At 43.1% G+C, this 21,072-nt stretch overlaps 2 protein-coding genes across 8 annotated transcripts in view; both read right to left on the reverse strand.

Moving 5' to 3' along the window:
• Positions 1 to 14,207, reverse strand: part of RRM1 (ribonucleotide reductase catalytic subunit M1) — a 41,295-nt gene extending 27,088 nt beyond the window's left edge. Inside the window, exons 1-4 of the mRNA XM_061380657.1 lie at positions 13,764 to 14,207; positions 6,150 to 6,238; positions 1,842 to 2,019; positions 638 to 738 (exon numbers count right to left, since the gene is read on the reverse strand). Coding sequence (XP_061236641.1) covers positions 638 to 738; positions 1,842 to 2,019; positions 6,150 to 6,238; positions 13,764 to 13,782 — 387 coding nt within the window. The 5' untranslated portion in view covers positions 13,783 to 14,207. The remainder of the gene's footprint in view (positions 1 to 637; positions 739 to 1,841; positions 2,020 to 6,149; positions 6,239 to 13,763) is intronic.
• A 1,869-nt stretch (positions 14,208 to 16,076) lies between these two features.
• Positions 16,077 to 21,072, reverse strand: part of STIM1 (stromal interaction molecule 1) — a 204,914-nt gene continuing 199,918 nt past the window's right edge. For 6 of the 7 annotated variants that reach the window (XM_061380658.1, XM_061380663.1, XM_061380662.1 and 3 more), the window contains one exon: positions 16,077 to 17,996. In XM_061380658.1, coding sequence (XP_061236642.1) covers positions 17,480 to 17,996 — 517 coding nt within the window. In that variant the 3' untranslated portion in view covers positions 16,077 to 17,479. Of the gene's footprint in view, positions 17,997 to 20,235; positions 20,273 to 21,072 lie in introns of all 7 variants that reach the window. The other variant, XM_061380664.1, reaches the window with a different exon arrangement.

Consider the following 21,072-nt stretch of genomic DNA (forward strand, 5'->3'; position numbering starts at 1 on the left):
ACACAAATGGATAATTTTTAAGTTGCTGAGCAAGAAGATCTTCCAAAATTTTATCTGAGCAACCTTTTTGGAAGTCAGTTTGGCAATGTCTACCAAAATTTTGAACGCACATACTTTTTGGCTCAGCAATTCCACTGAAGGGATTTACCTCACCAATATACTCATCTATAAGCAACTCACTACCGTATGAGAATAGCGACTGCAGTGATAAATGGAAACAAATATTCATCACTAGATCAATTCTTACATATATATATATAGTGATGATATGGCTATAGGATAGAATGCTATGCAGGTGTTAAAAAGAACAAGGTAAATTCATAAATGCTAATAAAGAACTATCTCTAAGATATACCTGTAAGTGAAAAAATATTAGAAAGAATAGTATGCACAGTACATTACCACTAAAAGGCAAAATAAATGTACATATACCATGTGTTATAGAACAATTCTGGAAAAATACATTTTAAAATGACAAAGTGCTATTCTTTCTAGACAAGAAAACTAGGATTCAGAGAAGGAGAATTACTTTTTACCTCTATCACTTATCATAGTGTTTAAATTTTTTAAAATGTGTTCATTGCCCTAAAAAAAAAAACCTATAAAAGCTTTTTCACCAGAAAAGCATTCTACATACATCTTTATTTGCCAAAACAATATCCAATGTTGACTTGGCCACCATGGGAGAGTGTTTGCCATTGTGTGGGTTTATATAGTTGAAGAGGTCTTCCATTACATCTAAAAACAAAACAACAGAAAATTAAAATACCAAAATCACTTAACAGCAAGTTCAATACTCAGGTTAACAATTTAAAAGTGGTTCTCAACTGTTTTTCATCCCAACTCACCTTAGTACCTAGCAAAGACAGTGCTCAATGGACAAATACATGTTATATAAATATACACGGAAATTTACATAAGTAAAATAAGGAAACCCTTAAAGAAATAACTTTCCAGAGTTGGAGTGAGCATATGCTCTTATAGTATAGCATATGCTCTTTGAAAAAGACTGCCAGATGATTCTAACATCTTACCCATTAAGGATTTATTAGGTGAAAATAAATAAAAGAATAAATTATAATCTCAAGTTTTCTTTTATCCTAACAAAACAGAAACTCAACTTAAAATTCAAAATCTATCATCTCAAGGATTTTACTTCTATAAATGCACATTGAGCAAAAAGCTCTCTCTCTTTCAGACATCATAGCAGATATTTGGTCCTCTGAGTTTACATATAATACAGACACATACAAAGCTGGCATTCTGACACTGACTTGAATCCATAGATCAATTTTGGAAGATCTGATATCTTTACTCTTATAAATCTACTGAAGAGGGAGATATAATGTTTAAAGTCCCACATAAAAGATCTGGAATTGAGAGCCAAAAGATTTCTACTCTCAGTCTACCAGCTGACTTCTTACATATCACTTTTTATATACGTAACAAATTATTTAACTGTCTTTTGCCCACATTCTGAGCTGTAAAATGGGAGTGATGACTAATGGTGACAAAAGACTGACTGTAACATTTTGTTTAACCTAGGAATTATCAATAATTTTTTTTTCCAACCATACCACCACCAAGCATGTAAAGAGGAGCTTCAAAAAAAAAAAAATAGAGAGAGAACAAAAAGATAAAGAAAAGTTTTCACTGACCCTTCCATGCAGCAGATGAGCAGCATGGAGAAACAGGAAGTTCTAGTCTCCCTCTGCCATCAACTTGCACACTTCGCTTTTTTAAACAAGATATAACTTTTCTTTTGATACTCAAGGTTTCATTCTAGTATGCCTATACATTTTCTGAGAATACTAAAGTCTTTCTTTTTCTTCTAGACTCACCACTGAATACTTTCTTGGTTTCTTTGTGCAAGTTAGAGACGGCAATCCTTGCTGCCAGGATGGCATAGTCAGGGTGCTTAGTAGTCAAGGTTGCGGCTGTCTCAGCAGCCAAAGTATCCAGTTCCACAGTAGTGACCCCACTGTATAAGCCTTGGATTACCTTCATAGTGATCTGAGCCTATAAAAGCAAAGCTAAGAATTACTTGTGCTTTTCCAAAAATCAACATCTTCCTTAAAAGAGCAATGAAGAAAACAATCAAATTTATATCAAAATAAAAGATAATTTCCTTTTATGAAAAATCATCTTTCAGAATTGTACGCTGTGGAAAATTTAGTAATGAGACTTCATAAGTGAATAGAGCTGCTAGAAAATGCATACTACATATATAATGAAGCGTCCAAAGAAAGAAGGAAGGAAAGAGGGAGAGGGGTGAGGGAGAGAGAGAGGGGAGAGAGGCAGGGAGTGGGCAAGGGAGGAAGGAGTGAAGAAAAGAAGAAAATTAGTTTTAAAGTCTAAGTAGAGCTTTACAAAGATTAACAGACACATAGGGAAACAGCTGAAAACAGACCAATTTTTCTATAAGTATTTTCCCATCTTTCATTCAAATTTTCTGTATATAATCATGGTTCAGGTGATATACTTACCTATTTTCCCCCAATTATTCCTAAGGACAAGTACAGGAAAGCAAACAAATCAAACTTTAATCAGTCTAGTGAAAGGAGATCAAAGTGTAAGCTAGAATTGGGGCTGAGCAGTTAGATAATTTAATGGCTACCCTTTAACACCTCCCTGGTGTGAGTGGCTTCCCTGGTAGCTCAGACGGTAAAGAATCTGCCTGCAATGCTAGTTCCATCCCTGGGTCATGAAGATCCCCCGGAGGAAGGCATGGCAACCGATTCCAGTATTCTTGACTGGAGAATTCCATGGACAGAGGAGCCTGGCGGGCTACAATCCGTGGTGTTGCAAAGAGTCGGACACAACTGAATGCCTTTCACTTCACTTCACTTCTTTAACACTTCACAAAATATCTCAACTTTCATAATCTTCTCTGACACTTCACAATTACCTGTGAGATGGGTATTATAATTATCCCCACTTTACATGAGGAACCAGGTTACGGGGACTTGCCCAAGGTTTTTAATGTCTAAGTCTTCTGGCTCCATATCCCATTCAACCTCACTACATTTCACTGTTTTCAAGACCATACTGTAAGAGGCACCCCTTTTTAAAATACACAATGCCCAAGTCAAGAAAGACAAATTCTAAGTTGTATGTTGCTGCTGTTCAGTTGCCCAGTTATGTCCAACTCTTTGCAACCCCATGGACTGTAGCACACCAATCTAAGTTGTATATGTGTATGTATTTACTGAATCTCAAAAAAAAAGAAAAAAACAGATTAGGGAATCCCTGAATGTCCAGTGGTTGGGACTCCGAGCTTCCACTGCAGGAGTTCAATCCCTGATGGAAACTAAGGTTGCCCAAGCTGTGTGGCCGCAAAGGAAAAAAAAAGATCAATCCAAATAGGAAAAGGAGTACATCAAAGCTGTATATTGTCACCCTGCTTATTTAACTTATATGCAGAGTACATCATTAGAAACACTGGGCTGGAAGAAGCACAAGCTGGAATCAAGACTGCTGGGAGAAATATCAATAACCTCAGATATGCAGATGACACCACCCTTATGGCAGAAAGTGAAGAGGAACTCAAAAGCCTCTTGATGAAAGTGAAAGAGGAGAGTGAAAAAGTTGGCTTACAGCTCAACATTCAGAAAACGAAGATCATGGCATCCGGTCCCATCACTTCATGGGAAATAGATGGGGAAACAGTGGAAACAGTGTCAGACTTTATTTTTCTGGGCTCCAAAATCACTGCAGATGGTGACTGCAGCCATGAAATTAAAAGACACTCCTTGGAAGGAAAGTTATGACCAACCTAGATAGCATATTAAAAAGCAGAGACATTACTTTGCCAACAAAGGTCCATCTAGTCAAGGCTATGGTTTTTCTAGTGGTCATGTATGGATGTGACAGTTGGACTGTGAAGAAAGCTGAGCGCCGAAGAATTGATGCTTTTGAACTGTGGTGTTGGAGGAGACTCTTGAGAGTCCCTTGGACTGCAAGGAGATCCAACCAGTCCATTCTGAAGGAGATCAGTCCTGGGTGTTCTTTGGAAGGAATGATGCTAAAGCTGAAACTCCAGTACTTTGGCCATCTCATGCGAAGAGTTAACTCATTGGAAAAGACTCTGATATTGGGAGGGATTGAGGGCAGGAGGAGAAGGGGACGACAGAGGATGAGATGGCTGAATGGCATCACCGACTCGATGGATATGAGTTTGTGTGAACTCCGGGAGTTGGTGATGGACAGGGAGGCCTGGCGTGCTGTGATTCATGGGGTCGCAAAGAGTCGGACACAACTGAGCAACTGAACTGAACTAAATCCAACAGAAAATGAATGTCATTTCCCAGTTGACCAAAGCATGCCTCTCTCAAAAAGAAAAAGTGTAATTCCTAGTTTAAAATTTATCCCAATTACATGTTAGACCTAAACTCAAGTTTCTCCTGATCATTTTCTTCTCAGCAGATAGTCATGTTCAGTAAAAGAGTAATGAAGTCTTCTAAACACTTTCTGGTGCTACAAGGCAAGTAATCAGAACTCAGAATAAAACAACATCCATGTGCTAATAACCACTCCATATAAGCATGGAGATTTGTTCATCTACCCTAGAATGCTCATGTTGGCTCCAGCACCCTTGCGCTCTGAAATGTATGCAACTGGCAACAGAACACCTAGGAGTCAAGACACCAATATTCTTCTTCCTATACTCTCACTCACTTGTACTAGTCATCCCCCTTCTCTTTGAACCTTTCTTATCTATAAAACAAGGGAGATAAGATGATCTCTCAGGTTTGTTCCAACTCTAATATTCTAAATGTAAAAGAGAAATGTAGTATTTAAATGTAAAAGGGAAATGATAATAAATATATCTTAAAGCTGTATAAAATTATTTTCTTTCGACCATTTGGTCAATTCAATATTTATCAAGCTTCTAATTATGTATGTGTTAAGCATTGTGGATATCGCAAGAACAAGATACAGGCCTCCTCAACAATTCTGGGGGAGGCTAGGAACATATAGTTAAATTCTATACTAGGTGGTTAATGCTATGAGGCCAGTGCAAGTGCTACAGTAATACAGATGTTGTTGTTCAGTCACTAAGTCATATCCGACTCTTTACGACCCCATGAACTGCAGCATGCCAGACTTCCCTGCCCTTCACCATCTCCCAGAGTTTGCTCAAACTCATGTTCATTGAGTCAGTGACGCCATCCAACAATCTCATCATTTGTTACCCCCATCTCCTCCTGCCCTCAATCTTTCCCAGAATCAGGGTCTTTTCCAATGAGTCAGCTCTTCAAATCAAGTGGTCAAAGTATCGGAGCTTCAGCGTCAGCATCACTCCTTCCAATGACTATTCAGGATAGTAATATAGATAAAATATCTAAACAAGGATGGGGCAATATGAGTTTTAAGAAAAAGATTATTAGAGACTCTATTTAGTAAGATCATTTTGAAAGTCATGTGGAATATGGATTGGAAGATGGCAAGGTGAGGAAGACCTGGAGGACAGTTTTGAGACCACTATGGACAGCAGTCTAGATAAGGGATGCTGCAGGTCTAGAGTAGAGGAGTTACAGAAGCTGAGGAGAAAAGCAGAGCAACTTGCTTATGGCTCTCCTGAATTTAAAGGTTGGCTGTGAACTCTATATTACTTTAACGTATCCTTTCCATATGGATAACAAAAAAAGCAAATTTCAAACCAATTTCTACCCAAATGACCACAATTTCAAACAAGTTTTACTACAGATTTTTGCACTTATGAATAAAATAATTTACTCAAGGAAGCCCCTAAGTGAAATGTTAATGTCAAGTTTTCCTCTTTCCTCAGCTTTATAGTTCTCTGAGAAGTCAGAATTCACAGCATAAACAAAAATTTAGGGGAAAAAGTGAGTTTTTTGTTGCTTGTTGTCTTTTTGTTTTGTTTTTTTTTGCCATGCCACATGGCTTAGGGACTGAACCCGGGCCACAGCAGTGAAAGCCCAGAGTCCTAATTACTGGATCACCAGGGAATTCCCAGAATAAAAAAAAGTTTTAAACAATAAATTCACATTTTACATCCAAGGCTGTAAGAGAATACCACACCAAAATATGTATATATAGCAAGAGAGTGAAGGGGAAGAGGTAAGAGACAAGTAAATGGAATCACATGAAACAAGCAACACAAGATATAAATCCTATTTACTTACAGGATCAACAAAGTCCATATTGAGCCCATAACAAAGCTTCTGGATTCGGGATGTAATTTTGTCGAACATAACTCGCTCTTGGCGGCCATCTAAAGAATCAAACCATACAATTCGTATTAGCACTTACTAAGTTAGCAATACCAAAGAATCAAACATAATCAGCATGTAAACTTTTTCAACTGATCAAAACGAAATGCTCTTTTGTAGACAAATGACTCAGACCCCCAAGAGATTCATTGAGAGATTATTTTTTCATCTTCAAAAAGGAGAGACTTTATATTGAGTCTTCCCTTACATTACATATCAGATGGATTCTTGCAATAAATTTCCCAAATGATCTGTCCCCCCCAACCCTTGTCCCAAATGACAGGCATAATTATTCTTTAAAACTTAAGTCAAATCCATGTCATTACTCTACTGCCAAGAGTGGTTTATCATCTGTTTCAGAATCAAAGTCAAAATCATTACAATAGTCCACAGAATCCTACACAACCTGTCCTGTGAGTCCCTCCTCCAGGTCACCTCCTACTGTCCCACCTGACCCTGGCAACCTTGACTGCTTACTATATATACCTCTATTAGATCTTTGCTCAATGTCAACTTCTCAATAAGGTTTTCCCCAATCACTCTATTTTAAATTCCAATGCCCCAAACACAACCTTGCCCCTCTTACCCTTCTTCTATGCTTTATTTTTCTCCAGAGCACTTCTGATCATCTGACATGCTCTACATTTTACCTGTGTATTTGTTTATTGTATGACTCTTTCACTAGAATATAATTTCCAAAAGGAAAAAGATTTTGTTGTGATTTATTTATCAATGTATTTATTTCCCAGTGCCCAGACCAAAGCTCAAGGCCTAGCACATAGCAGGTACTCAAATAACTATTGAATGCTAAATGATTTATAAACCTGTCTCCATCCTAACACCTTCATGATAAATATGGCTTTTGTACTCTCCTAGAGTAATTAATGATTTGAATTTACTTCATACCATGTAAAGAAGTACTTCTTTCTACTTGTAACTCAAAACAATCTTCCAGAGGCAACCTGTTATTTTTTATTTTGGGGATATGGAAGCACATACATATGGACCTTATATAGTTAGTCCTTTCATGGTTTGGACTTATATCCTACAGCTCTTCCTTCTTCCTAACAAAAAGTCCGGCTGGCCCAAGGACTTTCTCAAACGTTTGATAAAGAATAATGAACAATAAGAAACTGCTAGTAACCCATCATCAATAAAAGAAGTTAGTTTTTCTTAAACACTAATACATTAACTAAGACAGCTCTTCTCTTTCTGATTACCACTGTGATCTCCTTTTCTAACCAGACTCACATATGCATTGTTTAACTCTGAAATAAAGTAAATTAGTTGGCACACACCAGGACTGAGCCCTTAATGCTATACTAACTGGTTAGGCAGATAGGTGACCACAAGGCAGCTGAAAATTTGCAGCTGTCAAATTAATCAGGAAACTGACAAAAAGTACAAAACCAACTCTCTAAATTCACACTGGGAAGAGGAGGCATACTAAAGGGCTAAAGGATCAGTGATCCACTGTTCTCTAGCCTATCATTTCACTTGGTCATTTTTTTTCAACCCATAAACTGATTTCATCATTTCACTAATCCCTGCTTACATTATCCTCTTCTCTCAAACAAGGCCCTCCTTAATTTGGCCCCACATCTCTTCTGCTGATCCTTGTAAAAGGATCCTAATAAGGATCCTACATTCTAATAAGGCCTCCCATTCCCACATCCATATAACTGATTATACCTTACTCTGCCCAAAAGTCCTTCTTCCACCTTTCCATACATCTAACTCCTACTCACTCTCCAACTCTCACCATATCCGTGAAACCTGCCCCAAACACTGTAACTCACATTGCCCTCTTCCTCCTGTGAAATCCTCTTGAACACTAATTGTCTGATTTCCTCTTGGGTATAAGCTGTCTTTTTAAATTCCTCTCTTCAGGAAGACTTTGCTAATACTGTAAGACCAAGTATATGCCTCTTCTGCAAGATATGAACTTTCTATTCCCTCTACCTACAAAGTTCAGCTCACATATCTTCACACAGCTGGCTCTTAGTATGATTCAGAGCTCAGCTGAAATGTCACCTCCCTACCTGAGGATCCAATCCAAGGTTATCTTTTCATTCATCTTTATCACATTACCCTGTTTTACCACCACCATCTCACAAACCACTATCTGGAATTAACTCATTCTTACTTGTTTCTTGTATACATTTAACTACTGTCAGTCACTCACAACAGAATGTAAACTCCAGTCAGAAAAGAATTTAGCTTGTTTTGTTCACTGCTGAATCCATAGTACCTAACACAGTTCTCGGCATAAAAGAGATGCTGAATATAGTCAGTCCTCTGAATCCACGGGTTCCACATCCATAAACAGTATATGATCTGTGGTTGGCTGAAGCCCTGGATGCTGAACTGGAATTTGCACATGAAGAATCCACAGAGACTGAGGGGTGACCATGAGACTTGAGCATACACGGATTTTGCTATCCACAACAGGTCCTAGAACCAAATGCCCCATGGATACAGGGGAACGACTGTAAATACTTTCTGAATAATTGAATGAATGGGCTGCTTAGCCGTATTTTACATATTAGAATACTGATCATCTTATGTTAATGTTTTTGTCTATTTTTCTCAATTGATTGTAAGATCTTTGAAAGCCAAACTATTTCTGCCTACTCACAATAACCTCAGTGCCGAGCACAGTAGCCACACAGATCTGTAAAATTATACAGTGGGCTGTTAAGGGAATGAGAAAGGATGGGAAGGAAGAAGGGAGAGGAAGGGTGGTGCGGGAGAGAGAGGATCTGGAATAGAAGAGATTATCAGAGTGCAAATAGATGCTTTAGAAAGTATTATTTTGAAAACTTTGTTTCAGTTTTACATAAATACTTACATATACATGTGTTTACTCAGTCATAATGGAAAATAATTTTTACTGTGGGTTACAAAACCCAAAGTTTTGAAAACACTATACTGAATTTCAAAGCACATTTTACAACTCGGCTGCATTGCATTTATTCCAATGGTTCTCAACTTTTAATCTTAACCTCCTTGAGCAATACGATGCTGTCCCACCAAGAATAACAAGACAACAAATAAGAAAAATTCATCTACTATTCCCTTCTGTTATCTAATACTTTTCATATAGATTATTCCTATATCCCTAACAGCCCTAAGATCATGGAAGATGGAGATGCCTTCTCCCTCTGCTATTTACCTCATGGTGCTTGGCAAGACATTACTACATTCAGTAAGTATTTTAAGTTTACTGCAGTTGCCCTACTGAATAATTATACTACGATTGGCAAAAATTGCATGTGTTAGTCTGCTTCTATACTATCATCCCAAAAATAAGGGGAGGAGAAAATACCCTAAACAAATTAAAGATGAAAAATAAAATTAACCTAAGTACAACTTTGTATATGAACAAGCCTTGCTGAATGTTACTTGCAGTCTAGCAGCAAACCATCTGGATCAAATTATGTTCTCTGAGGGAATTAGAAACAAAATAAGACCTGCCTTTTGTTGTAGGTAGTACTTTTTAAAGGACAGTACTTGAAAGTGGACCCAAAAGGTTAAAAATGTAACACAGAGGTGTTACCCACTCCAGAGATTTATGACCACAAGTTTTTGATTCATCTGTTACAGATGTATCTTAAGAGCTTCTCATCCTTCCATATCTTTTTCTAAAGGTCTAAAAAAACTGAATCGTCCCCTCTCACAGGAATCAACCAACAAAAGTGCATTATGTGTTTCGGTCTTTGGTCTCGACAGCTAAAATGGGAGACTACAGAAATGGAGAGAATGATGTTTCAAAGATACTAATGACAAGAAGGGCCATAACTCTATCTCTAGGCTGTAAATGACCTAGTTACAATCAAATCAACTACATTCCTACTTACAACACTCATCATATTCTATATTTTAAAGTATTAGTTTGGTACAAAAGTAATTGGAGTTTCAGACTGTAAATTTTCAATCATTATAACTAGGCTCAAACATCTTTATTAATCAAAATAGGAACCATTACAATCAACACATTTTTGCTAATTAGAAATAAGTTCCTTTATTCCTGTAGTATAAAAATCTGTGCTTCAGGATTCGACGAACTCTTGGAAAGTATTTTCTGCCTCCTCAGGTTGTGGAAGCGTTTTGCCTGAAAACAGTTGTGGAGATGTTTTAAGAAGTGGTAGTCAGTTGGCGAGAGGTCAGGTAATGGTGGATGAGGCAAAGCTTCGTAGCCCAATTCATTCAACTTCTGAAGTGTTGGTTGTGTGACGTGCAGTCGGGCATTGTAGTGCAGAAGAATTGGGCCCACTCTGTTGCCCAATGCCAGCTGTAGGCGTTGCAGTTTTCGGTGCATCTCATCGATTTGCTGAGCATACTTCTCAGATGTAATGGTTTCACCAAGATTCAGAAAGCTATAGTGCACCAGAGCAGTAGCAGATCACCCAATAGTGACCATGACCATTTTCTGGCGCAAGTTTGGCTTTGGAGCTTCTTCTCTGTTCAACCACTGAGCTGGTCATCACCAGTTGCCATATAAAATCCACTTTTCATCACATTTCACAGTTCAATCGAGAAACGGTCATTGTTGCATAAAACAAGAGAAGATGACACTTCAAATTGTTTTTTTTTAATTTTCAGTCAGCTCATGAGGCATCCATTTATCAAGTTTTTACACTTTTTCAATTTGCTTCAAATGCCAAAGGACCACAGAATGGTCGACTTTGAGTTCTTCAGCAACTTCTTGAGTGGTTGTCTAAGAGGATCAGCTTCGATGAAGGCTCTCAATTGTCATCAACTTTCAATGGCTGGCCACTACACTCATCTTCAAGGCTCTCTTTGCAAAACTTCTTTAACCACCACTGCACTGTACATTCATTAGCAGTTCCTGGGCCAAAGTAATGCTTAAAATTCTCCAAGCCAGGCTTCAGCAATGTGTGAACCGTGAACTTCCTGATGTTCAAGCTGGTTTTAGAAAAGGCAGAGGAACCAGAGATCAAATTGCCAACATCTGCTGGATCATGGAAAAAGCAAGAAAAGCAAGATGTTCCAGAAAAACATCTATTTTTGCTTTATCGACTATGCCAAAGCCTTTGACTGTGTGGATCACAATAAACTGTGGAAAATTTTGAAAGAGATGGGAATACCAGACTACCTGATCTGCCTCTTGAGAAATCTGTATGCAGGTCAGGAAGCAACAGTTAGAACTGGACATGGAACAACAGACTGGTTCCAAATAGGAAAAGGAGTCCGTCAAGGCTGTATATTGTCACCCTGCTTATTTAACTTATATGCAGAGTACATCATGAGAAACGCTGGACTGGAAGAAGCACAAGCTGGAATCAAGATTGCCGGGAGAAATCTCAATAACCTCAGATATGCAGATGACACCACCCTTATGGCAGAAAGTGAAGAGGAACTCAAAAGCCTCTTGATGAATGTGAAAGTGGAGAGTGAAAAAGTTGGCTTAAAGCTCAACATTCAGAAAACGAAGATCATGGCATCCGGTCCCATCACTTCATGGGAAATAGATGGGGAAACAGTGGAAACAGTGTTAGACTTTATTTTTCTGGGCTCCAAAATCACTGCAGATGGTGATTGCAGCCATGAAATGAAAAGACGCTTACTCCTTGGAAGGAAAGTTATGACCAACCTAGATAGCATATTCAAAAGCAGAGACATTACTTTGCCAACAAAGGTCCGTCTAGTCAAGGCTATGGTTTTTCCTATGGTCATGTATGGATGTGAGAGTTGGACTGTGAAGAAAGCTGAGCGCCAAAGAGTTAATGCTTTTGAACTGTGGTGTTGGAGAAGACTCTTGAGAGTCCCTTGGACTGCAAGGAGATCCAACCAGTCCATTCTGAAGGAGATCAGCCCTGGGATTTCTTTGGAAGGAATGATGCTAATGCTGAAACTCCAGTACTTTGGCCACCTCATGGAAGAGTTGACTCATTGGAAAAGACTCTGATGCTGGGAGGGATTGGGGGCAAGAGGAGAAGGGGACAACAGAGGATGACATGGCTGGATGGCATCACTGACTCGATGGACATGAGTCTGAGTGAACTCTGGGAGTTGGTGATGGACAGGGAGGCCTGGCGTGCTGCGGTTCATGGGGTCACAAAGAGTCGAACACGACTGAGCGACTGATCTGATCTGATCTGATCTGGGCCAAATGCGCTGTTGATGTTGCAAGCTGTCTTTGCTGCTTTACAACCCATTTTGAACTCAAAAAAATCGCTCAAATTTACTTTTTGTCTAACATCATTTCTATAGTCTAAAATAAATATAAAAATAAATAGCAAATAATCTTCAGCAAAAAAAGCACAAAGTGAGAAATATGCATTAAAATGATATATAACATAACCACATTTATTTAAGAATTATTCCAATACCAAACAGCAAAGTTCAAAAATGTAAAACCGCAATTACTTCTGCACCAACCTAATTATCTCACCCACTTCTGGAGCCTCTATTCACGGGCAGGTTCAGTAATAAATTTGGGCATAAAGTCCCCATCTTTGAGACACTCACAACCTAGTGGACAAAACAGTCAGTCAACCAGTATTTACTAAGTGCCTACAATTTTGAAATAACTTTAATGCTTTAACAGAGGCATACTGAGTAGACTCAAAACTTGTTCCTATCTGTCCCACATGGTTCTCTGTTAAAAGTATGCTTTGCCCTTGTTTTTCGAACCTGATTATAAACCTTTTCCTGAGGCAAGTCTGTCTCCTCTTAAAATTAATTTCACAGAATCAAGCAAAGGACTGACACAAACGAAGTCCTCAGCAAGTCTAACGGAAAATGTGTCGAGGAAGAACACAAGTTCCTGGCTCTTCCCGGTCCCCACCCTGTCAGAAGATGTCTTGGCCACCCTACTCTAATTCCCTATCTCTTCCTATCAAAGGTAAAGCCAACTAGTCCCGATCCCAAACTCCTCTGGGGCTATTCTTCCAACAATGGAAACACGGAGCGACAACTCTGTGGAGATGTCTGTGTCTGAGACTGACTTTTTAACCCCACAAAAAGAGATCAGGAAGCTGGTAGGTGCCCGTGTAGAATGCAGAGCCCCTGATTACCTAGCTTCCCCGGGGCCTAGGTTAGGACAGGCGACCAGCTTTTTTTTATTGTTGTGACCAACAACAATAAAACTGTTGCTGGCTACGGGTTCGAAGTCCGGTATCACCAGCATCTAACTGGGTGACAATGCAGTCCGGAAGCCTCTCTCTGCCCGAAACGGAGCTAATAATCCCTACCTCAGGGGCTCGCGGAGAGGAATAAAGTACCGCCTGCAAAGTGCTGGGCGCACACAGTTACAACTCGCTAAAGGAAAGGTGTTACTACTCTTTAGATACGCGGCTGGATGACAGAGCCGAGGGGCGCAGATTGAAGCTCAGAAAGGGGTTTGGGACAGACTGACGAAAGGGCAGGAGGCCGAGCGGCTGACAGGGCGGGAAACCGCTGCCGGTAGCGCGGGAAGCGGCAGAAGCCGGCGGGAGCGGCTAACTGCAGGGCGGCGGCGGCCCGCGTCCCTCACCCGCCAGCCCCTCCCCGGCCTCTCACCTCGCTTGATCACATGCATCGCAGCTAGTAACTGAGGCGCTGAGGGATGCGACACGAGACTGCAGCTCTGAGGCTCCGGTGCGATCGAGAAGGTGGCCGAGCACGGAGGGTCAGGCTCGAAGGTTTGCTTGGGTGCAGGGCCTGGAATTAGGACCAGAGAGCACTTTCCTCCACAGAGCAGAGGAAGGCAATCCGAATCCGCTTCCCGCTCCCGCCAGCCGCGACGCAAAAGCAGCGCGACCAAGCTCCAGTGACGTCACGTGACGCAGCCAGCGCCGCGGCCGGTGGGCAAGGCTAGCGTAGCAGAGTCGGCCTGGCCCCACAGCCACCATGTTAAGTGTGGGCAGGGCCGAGGAGATGGCGCCTCTCCTACGGCAGCGTTGGCAGTGAAAGCCCCTGGCGGGAACGGAGATATCCCGCCGCCATGTTGGATGTGGGCACAGCGGAATTCTGGGCTCAGCCCGCCGGGTCTTGCCCCGCCCCTCGAGTGTATTGGAAATAGCAAAACTCCATCCATCCACTTTTTCGTGTCTTGACGGTTGTTAAATTATGATAACCCAAGACTGTCGTCTGAGGTGGGCTCTAGCCGGAGATACGTAGACGGAAGCTGGGAGCCCCAGGGCCCTTCTTAGGTGGGCCTGAGTCCGATTGGGGAGAGAGCCTTGCTATGCCAAGGAAGGGCCTTTGTATTTTATCCTGATAGAAATCGGAGCGAGCTTTGGCAGAGTTTGAGTGGGGCAAGGCTATGATCCGTTTGCTTTTAGAATTATCAAGTGGGTGGTGGCAGAGATAGGGTCAGCCGTAAGGCCTTGGGGAGGTAGAATGGACAGGACTTGGTGACCGAACGTGGGGAGTAAGCATAGGTGAGACATGACTCACAAGTCTGGTGTAGAACCTTCAGCTTTGGGCTAGGCAAACTAATTTTTATGAAATCTCATGTGGCATCTCCACTGTAAAACCTTTCATTGGTTCCTTATTGCCATCAAGGTGATCCCAAGGTTCCTGTGAGGCATAGCAATACCTCAAAGATATTGGTGATTTGGTTCTCATAGGGACAGAGTAAAGGGACAAAATAGGTAATTAGTTAATCCCACTAGGGGATTGTAAGTAGAATAATTATGGGAGACCCCATAAGTTAATGATTACTCAAGAAAGCAGACTTGATTAGCAAGAAAACCATGCAACACAAGCATGAGACATGTCCCCAAACAATGAAACAATGATGGCATGAGCCCCACATCCTGCCCCATGAGCTCAGTAAGTTAATGATTCCTAGGACATGGTCTCTGTACACATTAAAAAAAAAAAAATTATGGACCTAGCTTGACTGTTTAGGAAAACACTCCCCTGCTCAAATTGGAGGAGGAGCTAATGATGTCTACTCAAGAAAGACAAAAAAAGTTCTCCTCCCTGCCTTTCCTTTGATTATAAAACTGTAGCACAGTAAGCTCTTGGGGCACAGCACCCCCCTCCCTCACCAGCCTGCTCATAAGCCTCACAAGCATCCTATTCTAATAAATCACCTCTTATATATCACTTTGCCTCTTGCTGAGTTCTTTCTGCACTGAGACATAAAGCACCAGGAGTTCTTCAGAGCCCCCTGCAATGACACCGAATGGTCAGTTCCAGACCACTGCAATACAGCAAATATCATGATAAAGCAAGTCATGAAATTTTTGGTTTCCTGGTGCATATAAAAGTTATGTTTACACTATACTGTAGTCTTTTATGTGTGCAATAGCATTGTCTAAAAAAAATGCACAGCTTAATAAAAAATACATTACTGCTAAAAAACATTAACCACCATCTGAGCCGTCAACAGTGGTAATATTTTTCCAGGTGGAGGGTTTGAACTACTGCAAGAATTACCAAATGTGACACAGAAACATGAAGCAAGTAAATGCTGTTGGGAAAAACATAAGACTCCCTTGCCACTAATCTTCAATTTGTAAAAAGTGCAATACTTGCAAAGTGCAATAAAATGAGATATGCCTGTAATTCTAAAAGTCATAGGTGATCAGTGAAGCTATATGATAGATAGGATCAAATAGCCTAGAGGTAGGGTTGCCAGGTTAAGCTAATAAAAATTTATCCCTAACATTTCATAGGACATAATTACATTTTTAAAAGTTATTTGTTTAATATTCAAATGTAACTGAGTATCCTGTATTTCATCTGGTAACCCCACCAGAGAGTTTTGGGTAAGTGTATTAGAGTTTCATTTTCCCTTGGCAGAAGAGAAATGTCCCTTCATCCTATCTGCTATGCCACAAAGAGCACAGAGAACACAATGAGAGTCAAAGCCAGCAGAAGTTAAAATCTCCTACATGCTTTATTGGACTTCAAAGAGTCTTATGAAATAACACAGAAAAACCCATGTGAGGTTGTCCGGGGGGTACAAGGCAGTCTGCAGCCTAGGACCTCCTAAGACCAGCCCCAGGTGCCCCCACCCCAGGCCCAAAATAGGATCCCAGAGTAAAGATGGCAGGGAGTGGGGCAGAGGGAAAATACCTTTACAGCCATAGCAAAAACAGGTAAGGGAGAGAGTTGTCTAGAGGGTGGGAAGGGTGAGGGAGAAGTGGTCACACAGCCACCTTGACCTACACCAGCTTCCTCAGCCACCCCCATCCCTAAACTGGCTGTGTCCTTGAGCCTCTAGCCCAGGCTATGCAGTAACATGAACACAGGTCTGACAGGGGGAGTATGTGGTGCAGGCACTTGGGAAGTTCAGGAGATTTCAATTTTAAAATGTCTTTTGGTTCAAATGTGACGACACTCTGCCCAACAGCTTCGGGGCCCCATTAGAGCCCTCTATCATAGCTGAGGCTCCTATGGTTGGGGAGCCGACTGTCCTGAGCCTTAGGAGTAATGATGCTTGGGGAGCATTTGGGAAGCATTTCTTACAGCATTTCTTACCCCTGCAGTGTGGGGCAGTGGGGATAAGAGAGAAGCAGGTGTGGGTGAGAGAAGAGAGAAAAAGTGACTGCCTTGTAGCCCACATCTCTGGCTCCTACTCATCCTCAGACTAGAAGTTGCTTCCAATCTATCCCTGAGCCTAGCCTCTCTTCAAAACTCTAGTGACTTGTTCTCTGGGAATTGGTTTTACTCCCCCATGGACCCCTGGAGTCCTAGTAAGCTCCAAGCCGAGGTTACCTCTGGCCTACCACACTTGCAGAGAGCAAACCTCAAACATTAAGTCCTAGGCCCCAGTCTGGGGCAAAGAGAACCATCGTCAGTGGCGGGGTGGGGGTGGGGGTGCAGGGATAGAGATCTGAGGCACAGGTGTCAGAAGTTACTCCCCCATCCTCCCCCGCTAGCTGCTAGGGGAAGTTGGGGAGTGGTGGGAGGGAGAAGCCTGAAAGCAGGAGACAGAGTAACAAGAAACCAAACCTCAAAACTGGGACAGCAGAGACACAGCAGCCGGACCCCAGAGGTGGTGCTGGGAGCCGAGGGCACAGCAACCAAGACATGCACTGAAGCGGAGAGGGGGTGACAGCAGCAGCCCATGTCTGGGAGGGAGGCAGGCCATGGTGGTCAGTTAATAAATAATGTTGAAGGACCCAAGGATGTGGGAGGCAGGTATGTACAGTGCCCAGGCCCCAGAGCCAGCCCCTCCCAGGCCCTGTGCTGGGGGCCAGGTATCTTGGAAGGGAGGGGAGGGGAGGCAGAAGACCAGGGAAGGACAAGTTGTCCCACCACTGCCACCCCCATCCTGTCTACTTCTTAAGAGGCTTCTTAAAGATTTTGAGGGGAAACTTCTTCCGGCCTGGGCTGGAGTCTGTCTCCTCGCCAATGGAGCCATTATCCTCCTCAGCCGCGGCCTTCTTGCCAGCCAGGTGGGGGATACGTGTATTGCGGCTAGCCTGGAGGGCTCGGCTGTCCCCAGCTGGAGATGGTGTGTCTGGGTCTGGGGGACTTGGGCTGTGAGAACGGGAAGAATCCAAATGTGGAGAGCCACTAGGTAGGGCCGGGGAACTCAGCTCCATCAGGCTGTGGGCCTTGTCCAGCCCGTGGTTCAGCGCCAGCAGTGCTTTCTTGGCCAGGGCAGGGCTGTCAGGCAGTTTCTCCACCAGAGAGCCGGGGTGGGCCCCCTCAATCAGCCGGTGGCTGCCGTTGGAGGTCATGGCGCTGAGAGCCTCATCTGCAGCACGGATCATCTGAGGAGGTTTGGGGGCCAGACGCTGGCGGTCACTCATGTGGAGGGAGGACTCCGAATCGGAATGGGTCAAATCCCTGCAAGACAGGTCAGAGAGGAAGAAAGAGACACAGAGGAATGGGGCACGGGGGCGGGGGGGTGGGGAAGGTGGTTGAAGAGGAGAGGGACCACGGGAGAAGACAAGAGCAGGGTAGGAAAATGGGGATGAGAGAGGGGCGGGAGAGAGCAAATAGGGTACCCAGCAGGTGGGAAAGAGGGAAGAATGGGAAACAGAGGGAAGTTGACACGGCACAAGAGAGGAAGTAGGAATAGGGAATAAGGATAGATTGGAGAAGAGATAAGGAGAAAAGAGTAATATGGGGGGGGAGGACATGGGGAGCAAAAGGAGAAGCAGGTAGAAATACAGAGGACCAAGGGAAAGAAAAAAAAAGAGGGAAAAGTGATGGAGAGAAAAGAGAGATAAGAAGCAAAAACAAATGTCATTATACCATTAACTCTCTGGCTAAGGGCTTTCGCAGGTCTGGCCCCCACCCCTGATGACTAGCCAGGCCTTAAACCAAAACAGCCATAGGCTTCAGGGCTACACGCATCCTCCTCAGCGAAACCTCTGCTTCCAGAGCTGGTTAGACTTCTTAGGACTCAACCCTAAGCTAACATACATAACTCCCGTCCCACCCAAGGACACATCCAGTCTGGGCCAGGCCCTGAGGAACAGGGAAACATGCAGTCAGTGGGCCTGACCCGGACTAGGGAGAAAAAGACTAGAACAGCCTTGCAAATAATCCCTCACCCCCCTGAAAGGCCAAGATGCTGCCTCTTCCAACCCTCTCTCAGGATTCAAAGAAGGTCACAGAGAAGTGTTTTGGAGTTCAAAGTTGGTTGGCAATAGGAAGACTGGGGTCTTTTTCAGAGCTCTGCTGACAGGGAGAATGTATGGAGGTGCAGAAAGACAGGATATTGGCCTTTGAAGAGCAGTGGTTCAGAAGAGCTGCCCACTGGAAGTCCCAAGGTCTATTTCAATTTCCACCTCTGCCTGATACTTGCTGTGTGACCTTGGACAAGTCATATAACCTTGCTGGTCCTCAGTTTTGGCCAAATGAAGATAACATTGATTCAATTATTTTGCAAGACTGTTTAGAGGCCCAAGTATGTTGGCAAAGCACTTGAAAATGTAGAAAGAATTGTGGGAATGAAGATGATGAGGCCAGTCGAGCAGGAAGACCCTTCCACGGGCCACTCACAAGAGGCTTCTTTGCAAGGCTGAGCTATGCGGACATGGCACTGCACACTGGACATGCACACAGAGGTGGTCCAGCATAGTTGAGACCCTTTAAAGGGCTGGCTATTCCTAAGACCATGAACTAATTCTGGATGCCACCCCTCCTACCTTACAGACAAAAAGGTAGATACAGGAGTCCCCTGCCAATCCTTTAATCCTTCCACTTTCCCAGAGGCCCTAGACCCCATGGCAGAGGCAGAGGAGAGGGCTAAGGGAAATGTTTAAACATCCACATCAGAAAACTAAAGGGAAAGGGTCATGAGTGGGAGGGGAGAGGACAGCACAGCAGGACCTAGAAAGGAGAAGGCTGTGGGTAAAAAATTAGGGAGGGCACCGGGCTCCAAAAACAGGCAAAAGCAGGAGGCTGGCTAATAGTTATTATAGGTTTAATTCTCAGTAGGAAACAATTAACCAAGCAGCCACTCTGTGGGCCAGTACCTTCCTGGAGACATGGAATAGCAGAGAACAATCTCAGTTCCAACTTCGAATCCAAACACTGTTCCAGCCACCTACTCTAGTATTTTACCAAGTGTCTCCCATTTGATTTCATATTTCTGATGGTGCCCCTCTTCTATCTAAATGTGTCCTTGTTTCTCTAAGTCCCAAGATGATCCTCTCCATACCCTGCCTTTTCCACACAGATATGAACCACTGAGCAAGGTGCCAAGGAAATTCTGGGAGCAGTCACACTGGGACAAGGGGCCTTCTAGACTGAGAAGGTGAGGATTCTAGGAGACTGCCTTTTCAATGCCAAGGAAGGAAGAGAGGTCAAGAGGTTGGGGTACACTCAGACTCACTCCTCCTGGCCTATTGCCCCATTTGGTCATAATTCCCAGCCCTCAATGCCTCCATCATCAACAAAAGCTGAGACTTCCAAAGCAAGAAAAGAACCTAGGAGGAAGCCTGGGTGGACGTGTGAGGGAAAGGCCCCACTGAGCAAGCTCACTTTCCCTCCCTGAACCTCTGAGACAATTCAGGTCATGGGTGTCCCTCCCCAAAGGCTGGGCTGCCTTGGGCTCCCATCCCAAGCTACTAACCTTACTAGAGAGCCTGTTTGCCTTTAGAGATGATCCTCTGATGCATGGTGCGAAAGAAAATTCAGTAGTGAACAGGCCAGGTGGATGCAGGTACTCCTCCCCTTCCCCCCGCCCACTGCCCTCAGCCTGGGCCTTTGAGCATGAGATTTACAGCATCCTCTAGTACCCCCAAACCACTTTGATCCTGTCCATCTGTACTTGGAAGGGCAGTCTCCCTGTCTAGGCTTCTGGATGAAAATGAGGATGAGGATGAAAATGAGCAACTCTGTTGAGTGATAACACTAGGAAAGGCTGTCCTTTTGTGAAAGAGAAAGGAACAGACTTCAAGGATAACCATCCAGAGGTCCAAGGGGCAGAGCTAGAAAGACTGGTATCCAGAGTGACGCAGGACCAGAAGGAAGCAACAGGGTAAGCTGCAGCTCAGAGGCCAGGACTAAACCGTGGTCACAACTTCAGAGATGACAGGTGCTTCCTGAAGGTCTTTCTGAGGGTCCTCTAAGCTTGTCCAGGCAGGGTCAAGGCTACTATCTCTTACCGTAGCCTGTTATCTTGAGGTGTGAGCAGGGCAAGTCCCTGCGGCTGCCAGACCAGGCTGTGGGAGAAAGCCTGTCATCCGTTCTTACACAGTTCACTTACTGAGACCTTGTGGAAGCACAAACATAACCAACAGAGCATCCTGGAATGGAGAGCCAAGGCCTAGTCTGTGTTCTGCTCCTAACTAGCTTTGGGACCTGGGGAAAATTACTTAACCTGCAGAATCTTAACTCCTTCTCTGAACAGGAGTGTTTTTATGCCTGCCTGACATAAAGCTAGCTTGTCCAAAATCCTTAAATCTGT

The sequence above is a fragment of the Bos javanicus genome, chromosome 15, assembly GCF_032452875.1.
Source record: "Bos javanicus breed banteng chromosome 15, ARS-OSU_banteng_1.0, whole genome shotgun sequence".
NCBI lineage: Eukaryota > Metazoa > Chordata > Mammalia > Artiodactyla > Bovidae > Bos > Bos javanicus.